At 32.3% G+C, this 13,417-nt stretch overlaps 1 protein-coding gene across 1 annotated transcript; it reads left to right on the top strand.

Annotated features, from left to right (window-relative positions):
* Positions 1-233: 233 nt before the first annotated feature.
* Positions 234-3,495, top strand: LOC145633179 (mitochondrial fission 1 protein A-like). Its single transcript, XM_081685457.1, has 4 exons — positions 234-895; positions 1,500-1,603; positions 1,692-1,800; positions 3,161-3,495. Exons 2-4 carry the CDS (start codon positions 1,571-1,573, stop codon positions 3,493-3,495), a joined length of 477 nt encoding a protein of 158 aa, XP_081541583.1. The 5' UTR covers positions 234-895; positions 1,500-1,570.
* Positions 3,496-13,417: the final 9,922 nt, after the last annotated feature.

The raw sequence follows: 13,417 nt of genomic DNA, 5'->3' as shown, positions 1-13,417 counted from the left end.
CTGATTCCGAGCTCAATTCGCTCCCCTAAGAACTAAAATGACCCCTAAAACCTTAACCGAAGATTTTTCAACATGTAATCCGATGAAAAAATTGAATCGGACTGCAATTTACAATTTATACGAACTTTTAGGCTGCAATTTGCAAAAAAAAAAAAAATTAAATGGCTGCAATTTGCAAAATACGGACTTTAAATGGCTGCAATTTGCAAATTTTCCTATTTTCTTCTGTTCTTCGTTCATCTCTTTCTTTCCGACATATTACTGCTTTCATGTGCCTCAATTCTTCCTTTTTTTGATTCAATCGCTCCATCAATTTCTGGGTATAAATCTTCTTCTTTGTCAGTTTTATAAATACTCTCAATTTTTTGGGTTTTTCATCATAAAACACGAAAATTTCTGGGGATTTCCTATTAATTATTCAATTTTTCGATAGAATTTGTTGCAAATTTCACAAATTCAATGCTTTAACTTTCTAGGTATTTTAATATTAACCCTATTTTCCCACCAATTCAATCAACCTCTAATCGACAAATCACTGCTTCAATTCGCTTCATCACCTTTTGATCTGATAATCTTGACCTTTCTGGAGTTTTAATCAATTTTACAAATCCAATTGTTGGGTATTTGAAGATTTGGGGTTTTCTTCTGGGTTTTCCGATCTTTGTCGCAAATGCGGGCATTGGTTTGGGTTGTTCATCGTTCAAAGTTCTTGCATTCTTGGCTGATTTAGTGGTTTATTTTCTGGGCTTTCATTCAGTTCGTTTCTGGGTCTTTGCATCAATTACTGGGTATTGTGAAAAAATTTCGCCCACATTTTTTGGTGACTCCTCTGTTTGTTGCTGCTATTCTCTGCTCTTTGGGTATTCAGTAGCATCTCGGAACCGTCGCATTTGAGGTATTTTTCTCTTGTAGTACTTGGTGGGTTTATAATGATGATTGGTTTGTTGAGAAGTATATAGGTTGTTTGCTAGTTAGTTGATTTGTGTTGTTGTGATATTGGAGATTAATGGGTGATGCTATTATTCTTGCTGTTGTCATTGAATCTAAGCAATATGATGTTGGTTGTGTTGGTCATTTGATGATTTGAGTTCTTAGTTTGCTGATGTATGTTGTGGCTGTGGATTGGTTGTTGATGGTTAGTATATTGTTGCACTAAAATTGAAGGTTGTCCAGTGTTGATATTGTTATGCTTATTGTTGTTGGTTGATGTTTGGCAGTAGTTTGTTGCTCACAATATTGTTGTTGGTGTTGTTTCTGAGTTGCTTTCTGTATGAAAATTGATGTTGGTTGTGTGTTGATTGACTGATGATGGTTTGGAGTATATGGGTGTTTCTATTAATGGAATATATGGGTAGTTTGTTGGCTTGATTGGTGGTTTTCATGATGTAGACATTGGATAATTGAAGAATGATGGAATAGTTGTTGTGCTGTTGATGTTACCTCTGTATACTGGTTGTTTGGATCGTTTCATAATTTACATTAACAACAATTCTTCTTAGGATTTTGTATTCAATGGAGAGGATTGAAATTGTTTTCAATTCCGTCGGAGAATTTTTTTAGCAACAGTGATATGATCCCCTGGTATGATCATAATACTATTGCGGTAAGATCTCACTTCAGTTTAATTTTTTGTGCGCTTAATTTTATGTTTGTTAATTTTTTTTAAACTGGTTTGTATGTTGTTTGTTCAGGAAATTGAGCAAGCTGTTGAAGAAGAGAGTGCTCAGGCGAGGCTATCATGGGCCCTTGTCCATTTGAGGCGTCCCGAGGACTTGAGGCGTGGGATAGCTATGGTTGAAGGTAAATTTGCAAATTTGCTCACCATTTCAATCTTGCATTTTATGCTATACATTATACAAGTATGTTATATCATGTTAGATGATGATGATGATGGTTTCACTGTTATATACAATTAAAAAAACGGTTTTGTATGCTCATGCCTTGATCTGTCTTGATTGCAATAACTGTTGGTGATATATCATGTAATATCCTATCAATTACATTGAATATAATGTTAGTCAACGAAATTAATAATAGTAAATGATAAGAATTACCCTCCACTCGAAAATGGATCCCCCAGCCCGTTGGAGAATATTATATTTCCACCAAGTTTAAATGAATCGATGATATCCTAAAAGGGTTTATAATTAATTTAGTGTAAGTATGTTATATTATGTTAGATGATGATGATGGTTTTACACTGTTATATGATGGTTTCGCTGTTTTATGCTATACATTCTCTATATGGTATCAGGACTTTTGATCCTATTTTCCTTCTTCTAGATCCACTTCTCTTCCACATAAAATATATGGCAACGGGCAACCTACCCTCCCCCTTACGGCCTTACTATACCAACCCTCTAATGACTCCAACCCACCAATGCCATCCATTTACTACCACTATGCTTGCTAACTTCTCCAAGCAGAAACCTAATGCACCATGTCACGTTTGATCTCCAAACCTTATCTCTCCATACTCTCTATTATGGCTATGACGAGCTTATCATTGGTGATGGTACAGATTTAAATATATCTCACATTGGTTCTCTTACTCTTTCTCATTCCTCTTCTCTTCTTAAACTAAACAATGTTCTATGCGTACCTTCAATGTCACGCAACATCATTTCTATTTCTCAACTTTGCATTGACAATAATGCATCTATTGAATTTTTGCCTGCCCAACTAAGGCATTGCTTTTTCATGGTCCGGTTATAAAGTCTGGAGTCTATGAAATCCAAATCACTCAACCTCAAGTTTTTGTCAGCATCAAACCAATATGATGAATGTTCATAGTATTGGCTTCATTTATACAAGTATTGCAATACATTTATACAAGTATGCTATATGTTATATCATGTTAGGTAACAATTTTAGGAACTGAAGTTTCACTACTGTTGTAGTCTTCCTTGATTATGTTTTAGTTTCATCAGGAAGTCACACATCCATTTGTCCTCCTCAATAATAGTTGATGCTCCTTTCCCTATTATTTTCCTGAGTCCAGGCTTCATAGTTGCCAGTTGCTACCAATCTCACAATTTTTCAGGCTTGCTGCTTTTATTTCTCGGTTTTTCCAATAGCTTGAACTTCTTTTAATATATATATGTTTCCGAGTTCATGTATAGTGGATTTGCTAACTTAGCTTATTCTTTCTTTTTTGTAGCAACTTTGGACAACTTTGACAAAGAAAAATGTTACATACTTGCTGTGGGTTATATGAGATTGGGTGTTTTGAGGCGAACAAGAGAAATGGTAGAGCACTATTTGGAGATCGAAGCTCCTAGGATGGAGGTGGTGTTTCCCAATAAACCGTTCACCTGCTCGTTATGCGATAGGACATTTGTGGATCACATCGTGTTGGATGGACATGTCAATCGTAACCATAAAGGTTACATGAAATGCCCCAAACCATCTTGCTCCTTAGTTTTTCATACGTCGGCATTAGTAGGACATGTACATGTCGATAAGTATAAAGAAGTGAGGGGTGTACTTGTGTAGTTCGGAGTAGATTTAGTTATAAACTTTTAAACCAATAGTATGATATGATTCCTATGTGTATAGATTCATGTGTCTTGAATGTGTTGATGAAGTAATCACAAATTTTATTATTTTGATTCTTATTTGAGCAAGTTTATTACGTTAAAATTATTATTAGCTCTTATTGTTCCTCCGTATAATCTCACAAATTATTTGAACCACTAGTAAAGTCACCACAATTAAGAATGTTTTGTTATGTATAGGTATATTAGGGAGTTGCTACGCTCGCGTTCTAGTGTGTATAGTTAAATTTGATTATATTGTCTTGTAATGTAAAAAATGAATTGTATGTTTTAAATGTTTTTTTTTGGGATTGGCTTGTGTTGTTGGAACAGATTTTGGAAAGATAGTTTCGTTCAATGACCTGGGCCTAACTTAGTAACAAACCCAAAATAAGAACAAACCCAAAATTTGATATGAAATTTAATTATAGCCAAAGTGAGATTGATGTATAAGTAGCACTTAAATAACGTAGAGTTGGTGTTGTGACTCTAAATCTAAATCGTTGGGTCTAAGTAATCAAATGGGTGATTTTTTTTTTCTTTAGTTATAATTAAAGATATTACCTACTACCTAGGCAACCTTAATACTTAATAAGATTAAAGAAAGGTCACATGTAAAACGATTAATGTAGAATATTATTAGAGGCAAGTACAATGAAGCTATACTTGATATGTGTAGAAGTTTATGTAATGTGAATAGTCAAAGGCGACTTAATGTAATTTTTTCCATTTTTTTTAACATGAAATAAACCATTTTAATTGTTTATAATCTTAACATGTAAATTATTTAAAATAATTACTTGTTTGTTACAAACGTCAAGTACAATGAAGCAAATGTCTTTTTCCTAAGCCAAAAAGTTTTTAAAATGAGTAATGGGATTATGCTAGTGGATTAAATTTAAGTTGTTTTGTAATTATTGGGCTTCAGTTTTAAATATTTTGGGCTAGAGTAAATGTTGTAAAACTAATGAAAGTTGATGTTACTTTCATATGGGATTCATGAGCTTCTTAATTGAATTTTCTTTGCGACTTTGACTTTAGCGGTAAGGCTACACATACACTGAGTGTATGTGGGCCAGACATACACCAGTGATGTGTCAGCCTTCTATTGGCTTTGCATTTGGGTCCCAAAAAAACAAAAAACTCAAATTTCATTTGAAATTTCAGATTCAAATTTCAAATTTGCTTGGGCCCCACTCCCCCCAACCACTCCACTCTCTCCTCTCTCATTTCGACCAGGTTGTTTTTTTTTGGGTCTAATTTTCTCTCTCCTCTCTCTCCTCTCCCCTCTCTCCTCCATTGTTCTTACTCTTCATGTTTATCATCTTTTTTAAAAATTTTTATTTAAAAATTTTGTTTATTAAAATACTTTACATGTCCAAAAATTTAATATTTTGAGTTTATGGAATCAAATAGCTGCAAATTTTGTTACGATTTTTTTTAGTTTACTTTTCACAAATCCCCAATTTCTAGGGTTCTTCATAATGTTCATCTCTTCATATATAATTTTTCTCCAAATTTGTTAAAATAATTTACATGTTTCTAATCATCGATATTCTTGAATTGTGTACAAAATTTGCTCCAATTTTTTTAAGAATTTCTTTATTTTATTTTCTCTTCACATCCATTGAAATCCCCAATTTCTAGGGTTCGTAAGCGCGAAATTGGAGTTCAATTCCTCTACCGTAATTAAAATGGTGAATTACCCCCATGCAAAATGGTTGATCGCAATTTAACTGGAGAATAGCATGTGTAACATCAATTTGGAGATCTAATTTGCACTTTTTGTCAATTTTGAACTAATTTTTGTTTGGTGAACAATTATTTATGTAAATGAATGTGAATTTGTAATATTTACCATTGTTCATAATTAAATTATGCGTTTCCCAGTGTATGAGTTGTTTCACATCAACCCAATTCGCTAATTGAACTTGCCCTTTTCCATAATTAAAACATAACATGTCGTTGAAGAAAATGGCAAATCGTTAATTCAATTGTTCTTCGGGATTTCGTTTTTCTCTTAATAACAACATCAGTAATTGATTGAGTAGTTTTTAGTAACACAAAATAGCAGTAGTAGTAATCCCAATCATAAAACATGGAGCTGTCTATGTATCCCAGTAACTGATTATACACTAATTTTTAAGTTCAATAAATGGGATTCATTGTTACTAGTTTATTAGTTAAAATACTTTTATTTACATACCTGTTACATATAAATATATTATAGGTACTATATTTATTTTGAAACTATTAATAAAATGTAAGTAAATTTCACACATAATTACAATCTAAATTCAAGAATCATCTTTTAACGAAACAAATATAAGTTTCTTGTAATAACTTCATGTTATGTCATTTTTAACATTATTCTATATTTATTAGTAGTTGATAATCATTTTTATGAATTACAATTGTTTTTTTTTTGTAACCCTTCACTAGTTGATTTTAACCCTTCAAATCTAACTTTAAGCCCTCTATGTTGAGTATCGTCATTACATTATAAATATATATATTTTTTGGTCATTAATGCATTTGTAGACCTTGATATACTTACGTCACCACATTATTGATAACTACCTAAACTCTTAGGATTAGTCTATGAACATGTATACCCCTATAACACTTATAATTGAGTTTTCAACAAATAGATACTAAAAACTAAAATTTGTGATAGTATCCAATAATGAAAAATCTATTGTACGCGTGTTTCAATTACTATGATAATCCATATTGAAATTTAAACATATACTGTGCTATAATTGTCAACTATAATAGTAACGAACAATTCATGGTTTGTTTGTGATTTAGTAACAGTATGATTTTAAAGAGTATTGGAAAACATTATCATAGTTTGCAAATAATAGCGGTGTGCCGGCGTATGCTATATTGATTTAAAAAATGTACTTGTTAACATGGTGAACCTCTCTCAATCTTGTTTACACCTTTGATTAGTTAGTACGTTCTTAATGCAATTAGTTCCCTGGTTCGAATCCTGGGTTCGTCATCACACCCTTTTTTTTTCTTCACAATTATCAAATATTATAAATTTTAAACATAATGTTATAGTAACATTATATATATGTTATTATTATTGGAATGGTATTTAATAGTTTGCAAAATTACAAATAACAACGTTGTATTATAAATATCCTACTGAACATGTGAACATGGAAAATAATAATAAAATGAACAATAGGTAGAGATATCCTTACAATTTATACAAATATTAACCTTCTTTATATCATTGTTGACAAAATTGTATACTTATTAGTAGCTGAAAGCCTATTTTATTGAATTACGTTTGTTTTAATTGTAACCCTGCCGTACTTGATTAAATTTTGTACACAATTATTTTAGTAACAATATTTATTTTATTAGCATTGGAATGCTATATAAAAGTTTGCAGATAAGAACGATGCTATTGAAAATGGAAATTGATAATAAAATGAAGACTAGTTAGAGAGCTCCTTACAATTTTAAAAAAAAATTACTTACAATTTGTAAAAACATTTACTTCATTGATATCATTGTTCACAAAACTAATTTTAATGACAATTATTTGAGATATCTAACAATTACCAAGTAATTTCTATTTTCAAAACTAATTTAAAGGTGGTAATATTAAGTATTTGTTAATTCTAAGTACAAGCTTTATAATTTATTTTTTAATGTATTTGAATAGTAATCCCATCATTTGTTTAGTAACTCCTGATATTATACTACAGAAAATATACGGGTCACTATCAAGTTACTAATATATAATTAAAAATACTATACAAATGTTATTGGTATTAAATTAAAATATAAAGACATTTTTAAATCACGAAGAACTCGATTTTTCTTCTTCGTCTAACCAAAATAGTGGATTATACCCAGAATTGTACAATTCCAGAAAGTTTGTCAAAACCAGACCACTTGATTTAAATAAAACAAAATATATGTAACATTCAAGTTAAACAAACACTACAATTATTATTGGATTATAAAAATAAGTTAACAATGAAAATTGAAATTACAACATTATAAGTCGATTATTTTATAACATTACATAAAGCGTGCTTTATACATGAAATGTGTACAATGAACTATTGAACAATAGAATCTCGATGTATTGATCATATGAAATACATAGTTGAACACAATTGATTTTATTAAACAACAAAAAAAATGAAAAAAAAAAATACCTCGCCGGAAAATGCTTCTATCGTTAATGGCTTCCTTTGATTTTTTTTTATTAAATTGATAATGGGGTGGGTGGGAATGGTGGGCCCAAACATGTTTAGCATTGGCGCCAAACTAGTTCTCCCGCCTAATAGTGTATAATGGCGGTAATTCCCTGAAATATTTCCCTCCCAATTTTCCCTCTCTTTTATTTGGTGAATGGTGAGGTGTCAAGATTTAATTGGGAGTGTATGTGGGGGCTACATACACTCAGTGTATGTGTAGCAGCTCCCTGACTTTAGTAGTTTCTATTGATACTAAGAGTTATGAAGTTTTAGGTCCTAGAGCTGTGAGGATTTATAGTCAGTTTTCTAAAATTAGAGCAAATGATTATTTGTAACATTAAGGTTTATATAGGCGTAAAAAAAAACATTAGTTTTTAGATGGATGAGAAAAGTGGTATTCTCTCCGTTTCACTTTGTTTGTCCTATATAAACAATACACTTATACACCAAAGGGTCTTGTTAGTTTTCTCTTGAAATAAGCCTTGTTCTTATGGATTTCACGGTAATAGTAAGTAGAATTGTAGACATCAAAACGACCACCAAATTAACGTCAATACATCAAAACTGTTGAATAAAAGTTTTCTCTTGAAGTATTATTATATGTTTTTGTTTTGTTTTGTCTTGTTTGTTTTTTTTTTATTTTTTATTTTTTTTAGGGATAATCAAAATGCTACTTCGTACAAAAGAGAATTAGAACTTTTGTCCAATTTAAAAATCTGTGTAGTATTAAAAACAAACATATAATACATGTTCTCTTCTACACTCTGCATAGTAAGGTCAGTAACATTTAAAACTAACATCTTAGTTCAGTTCATGATTTTTAATCTAAAATGACATGACAATGGTTAACATGACACAAGAATATGGAGTACTAAATTTTGAAATTGAACTATACACTAATCTAACAGTATCAATAGTCTAGACCACATCTATTAGGTTCTTTATTTTAGTTAAATCTCTTTATAAATATCCTATAACTTTGTATTTATGAAATAATCTTTATTCAAAAAAAAAAATTACTAATTTTAGATTTAGAGCCAAAAAGCAATTCTTAGCCCTCTACAACCTTCATACGAAGTATTTTACATTTCAAAATTCTAAAATCCAAATTTCATTAAATCAATCCATATGTTGATTTACTACCCCCGGTCCAATTTACTCGCGGGGGTATTATTTTCTACTCACAAATAATACCCCTTTGTTGCGAGTAAATTGGACCAGAGAAAATATATAGTATCTTCTGCTAGGTTTCTTTTCTTTTCCCTTATGGAAGTTGTTCGAAGGCAGGGACGACACTTATGACATGTATGTACCTAGAGCACAACAGGCTTCAACAATAAGCCCTGTTGCCTTCCTATATATACAACAAGTCTACCAGCAAAAAAAAAATCAAATTTTAATAGAATAATAATAAAAAGAAAATCTCTATTTTAATCCTGAATAGTGAATACTAACATCATAGCAACCAAGTCTTATTTTTTGGTAAAAAGAGTCAGCTTTGTAATGCAGTTAGCACTTTTTACAACTTACATCAACCAAAAGCAGGGAGAACAAGCCACCAGGATTCACCTACAAAACGAAATCATAACAACAGTTCAACATATAGCTTTAGAGAAGATTATATACAAAGCATTGAGCACATATAGCTAATAGAAAGGGGACATGATGAAGTGGAATAGCAAGCAAAACAACATAGAAAATCTCATGAAAAGTCTTGGCTTAGATGTAGAAACTCTTAACATTACACATATAGATAATTCTTCCACAATCTGTACTATTGAAGGATCACTCTTCAATTTAAAAAAAACACAGTCCACTTTTTGTACCTAATTAACTTCAAAGGTTTTCCAATGAGAATCATCTGATTGCAGATTCAGCTGGTTATAACTTACAAGATTTACGTATTAAAACTGAGTTTTGCAAGTTGGATAATGATGTGGTGAGAATTGCTCCGTCCGGTAACAATAGTAGCTTCGCGACATTTTGAACTTGATCACCCCCGTGCTGAAATTTAAACTGCTGATTTGGTTTCCGAAGGGAGACCACTATAAGGGGTAAGTTCTAAGTTCTTTCATTCAAACAAACGGCTTAATAGAGAAGGCATAAAAATAATTAGAACCAATAAAACAGACACGAAGGGAGTTAAGATCAAATACGGTCCTTAAAGTAACATAATTGTAGCATTTTAGTCCCTCAACTATTGAGTGAGGCAAATTGGTCCCTCAACCACCAAGGAGTACTATTTTAGTCCCTCAACTAGCTGCTAGGATTTCGAGGGTGGGGGGAAGGTCGACCGACGTTTTTCGGGGGAGGGGAGGTATTTTCTTGGGGAGAGGTGGGGGAGGTAGGCGGGCTCCGACGAGATGTGGGGAGATGTAATACCCCGTATTTTTATACGTATTTTATTTAATATATATACACTTTATACGTATTTTATTTAATATATATAAATTTTATAAGGGTATTTAAATAATTCTAGCATTTTAATTATGATGTTTTAATTATTTATCCCATGTAAATTGGGAATATTTTACAAAAGGAAAGGTTGTCTAATTAATTAATTAATAGAAGTTGGGGTTTTATTTTAAGAAATTATGATTTTTAACAAGTTTTAGTAGGGAAGGGATTAGGAAAAACTAAAGGAGGAAAGTTTAGGGTAAAAGGGGAGATAGAGAAGGGGTATAAATATCCCTCTTATGAGACAATTCAACGTTGCCCAGAGTGGAGAAAACCCAAGGTAAACTTCTCTCCCTTTTCTCTTTATTTTTTTTTCTTTTTCTCTCTCCTTCCCTTCCCCTCTTGCCCCGCACAGCCACCACCGGCAGCCACCACCACCACCGGTGGGCCGCCGGCCACCAGCACCAGCTGGCAGCAGCGGCGACCACCGGCAGTGGCGCCGGCCCCCTGCTGTCGGCAGCCATGTTTCTCGAAAGAAAAAAAAGGTTTTTTCTTTTAAAAATCAAATCTTTATTACCCAAAACTAATCTATGCTTTAGTCTAATTATAAATTATGAGTTTGGAGATTTAATTTTGATGTTTGGTTATTGTAATTGTGTTAATTAATTTTCAGATTTGGTTTTTAATTAAAAAGCCCCAATTTTTTAAACCCTAGGTTCTTGATTCGTGATTTATTGAAAGATTATGATGTATAATAGGGTAGGCCTTTGTTTTAAGTGTTTTAAAACCTAATTACAGCAAGTTTTAATTATAATAAAGTGCTGGAATTTTATGTAGAACACTTGATATTATGTTTCTTGAAGAAGTTTTAATTACCCATTAATTGGGACTTAATTTATGGTGTTTTAAATATAATTTCAGCTTATTCTAATTAAATTATGAAGGGTTTTAAAATAGTATATATTGCTGGAAATTTGTTTAGAGTGGATATTAATACTCTATTATGGATTTAATGTGTAGGAGACTTTGAAGTAAGCGATTTCTACTAGTCGTGACAGTTTTAATAACGTACTCAAGGTACGTACGCGTACTTAGCATATTTTGATGATGTAGAATAATGTTAGGTTTGATTTCAATCAATTACAAGTAGTATCATGCTAAGGTTTATGTATGGAATTGTGAATTTATGGTGTTTATGATTGAATTGCGAAGCATGAATTATTTGTGTTGGTTATGGATTGGAAAATTATATTTTGGGCATGTTGTGTTTGAACCACATTTTTATTTATGGCATGTTAGAAGGCATGATTAATTAAACTACATGTTTAATTATGTTTGGAATATTGAAAAGGAATTTTATTATGGTTCAAATAATTTTTATTGATGCTTTAAGCATGAGGAAGGAGCTATATAAGTGTCTATGTACACAAGGAATAAATTGTATGTTGGTGCCTTTGTGCACTTAAGGTGTTTTTAACACCGAGGGATAGGATTTTTGGCGCATTATGCGTTTAAGGTGTCTTTGACACTGAGGTAGAATTAAAAAAGGTTCAACAATAAATAATATGTGGTCACTAATTATTCAAGAATTAAATTGGTATGTTTGTTTGATTGAATAATTATTGTTGATTAACTTATTATGCTTTGAGAGTCATCACCAAGTCTAATAATCTGTAAATAACGTAAAGTGAAAGAGATTACGCACCAAAACTCTTGGAACGTATATACCTTGAGTATGAACAATGGGGGGAGTTATGGGGTTTTATATTTAACCATAACTTCTAATGGAGTACAGGACACTGTATATTCCTTTCTTTTTATTTATTATTATGCGCAGGAATTCCGCCACCTTTGTGTGGTTTTGTCGCTGGCACGGTTAGCTCCCGTGCCAGTTAACCTCAAATTTATTTGGGGGAGGTTAGGAGGTGGAAACCCGTTCGATGCGTAATAAATGCAAAATGAATTAATTAGTGTCTAGTCATTGTGTTTTGATGATTGGTGTGTGTGCTTGTGAACAGGTGCAATGAGGTAAGTGTGTGTTGATAGGTAAAAGCATGTTAGTGTGGCTAATTTACGCTTATGTACTCAGCTTTGCTGATTGTGTGTGTTTGTGTATTTGGCCATGTCTTTATCTTGGCCCTATGATGACCCATTTTTAATGGAGAGTAGTGGAAACAAGTAAAGATAAACTTTTCAGGTGTTGAAGCATGATCATGATGGGGCATGAGTGAAGAGTGAATCCTACTAGTTTTCATTAGGTTACAAGGTGTTTAATGCTTTATTTATTTATGATATATTATGTGTGGACTAACACAAAGGTTTGGTTTTGGGAACGGTTTTTGAAGAAGGGCCTTTAATGGTTCCAAGTTGTAGTTTGATTTTATTTGACTTGTTCGTTTGGTTTTAAACTTTATTTTCGTTTGGTTGACTTTGGGTTGACTGGTTTAAATCGGTTTTTAATTTTGAGTCTTACGCTGTCTATCTTTGATAATTGCCTTAGCCGTTTTCACGGTGGCGGTAATGTCTTAGTTATTCCTAAATCGTATTTTAAAAGAGTAGAATGGGTATTTAAAGGAAAGGAATTTCTAGGGTGTTACAGGGGAAGTGCGGCGGGCACCGACGAGGTGACTGGGTCCGCGGCGAGATGGTGGTGGGTATGGTGACTAGGGAAAGGGAATGGGAAAGTCTAGGGGGGTGGGGAATCAATGTAGACTATAAATGGGTGAACTTAAAAATAAAAATGGGTAAAGGGAATAAAAAAGTGACAAACAAACAACAACAAAGGAAATGATATCAGTTCATTCCGATTCCCTTTGATTATTAACCCCAATCAAACGGCCCCTAAATATACAACAGAAAAAGAGAATTGATTTGGGATATTTGGAAAAAAAATTTTACTAAATAGAAAGAAGGAATGTAATTTTGGAATACCCAAAATAGAAACCAGGAATGTAATTTAGGGATGGAGGAAGTAACAAATTGGAATTTCTTACACTTAACACAATAAGAATGATGTGATAGTATGATACATGTCGTCTGTCTGGTTTAGAACTTATAGTGAGTATGAAGTAGCTATCAGATTCAGGCTGGTTTATAGCTTCGCATATATCAAATGTATGGAAGAATCCCTATTCTCGGCACTCATTTTAATTGTGACTGGAACTTGGATAGAAAAATCCCCAAATTACACTTTTAATCCCAAATTTTCAAATTAGACAAACCTTTAATTCAAAGAGTGAATCATAAAATCAGCAG

The sequence above is a fragment of the Chenopodium album genome, chromosome 5, assembly GCF_948465745.1.
Source record: "Chenopodium album chromosome 5, dcCheAlbu1.1, whole genome shotgun sequence".
NCBI classification, from domain to species: Eukaryota; Viridiplantae; Streptophyta; class Magnoliopsida; order Caryophyllales; family Amaranthaceae; genus Chenopodium; species Chenopodium album.
This window is presented reverse-complemented; position numbering and strand designations above follow the sequence as displayed.

Coding starts and splice junctions, on each gene's coding strand:
- LOC145633179 (XM_081685457.1), top strand. CDS start 1,571: ATGATCCCCTGGTATGATCATAATACTATTGCG. Junction 1,604..1,691: donor ATGATCATAATACTATTGCG/GTAAGATCTCAC, acceptor TTGTTTGTTCAG/GAAATTGAGCAAGCTGTTGA. Junction 1,801..3,160: donor TGGGATAGCTATGGTTGAAG/GTAAATTTGCAA, acceptor TCTTTTTTGTAG/CAACTTTGGACAACTTTGAC.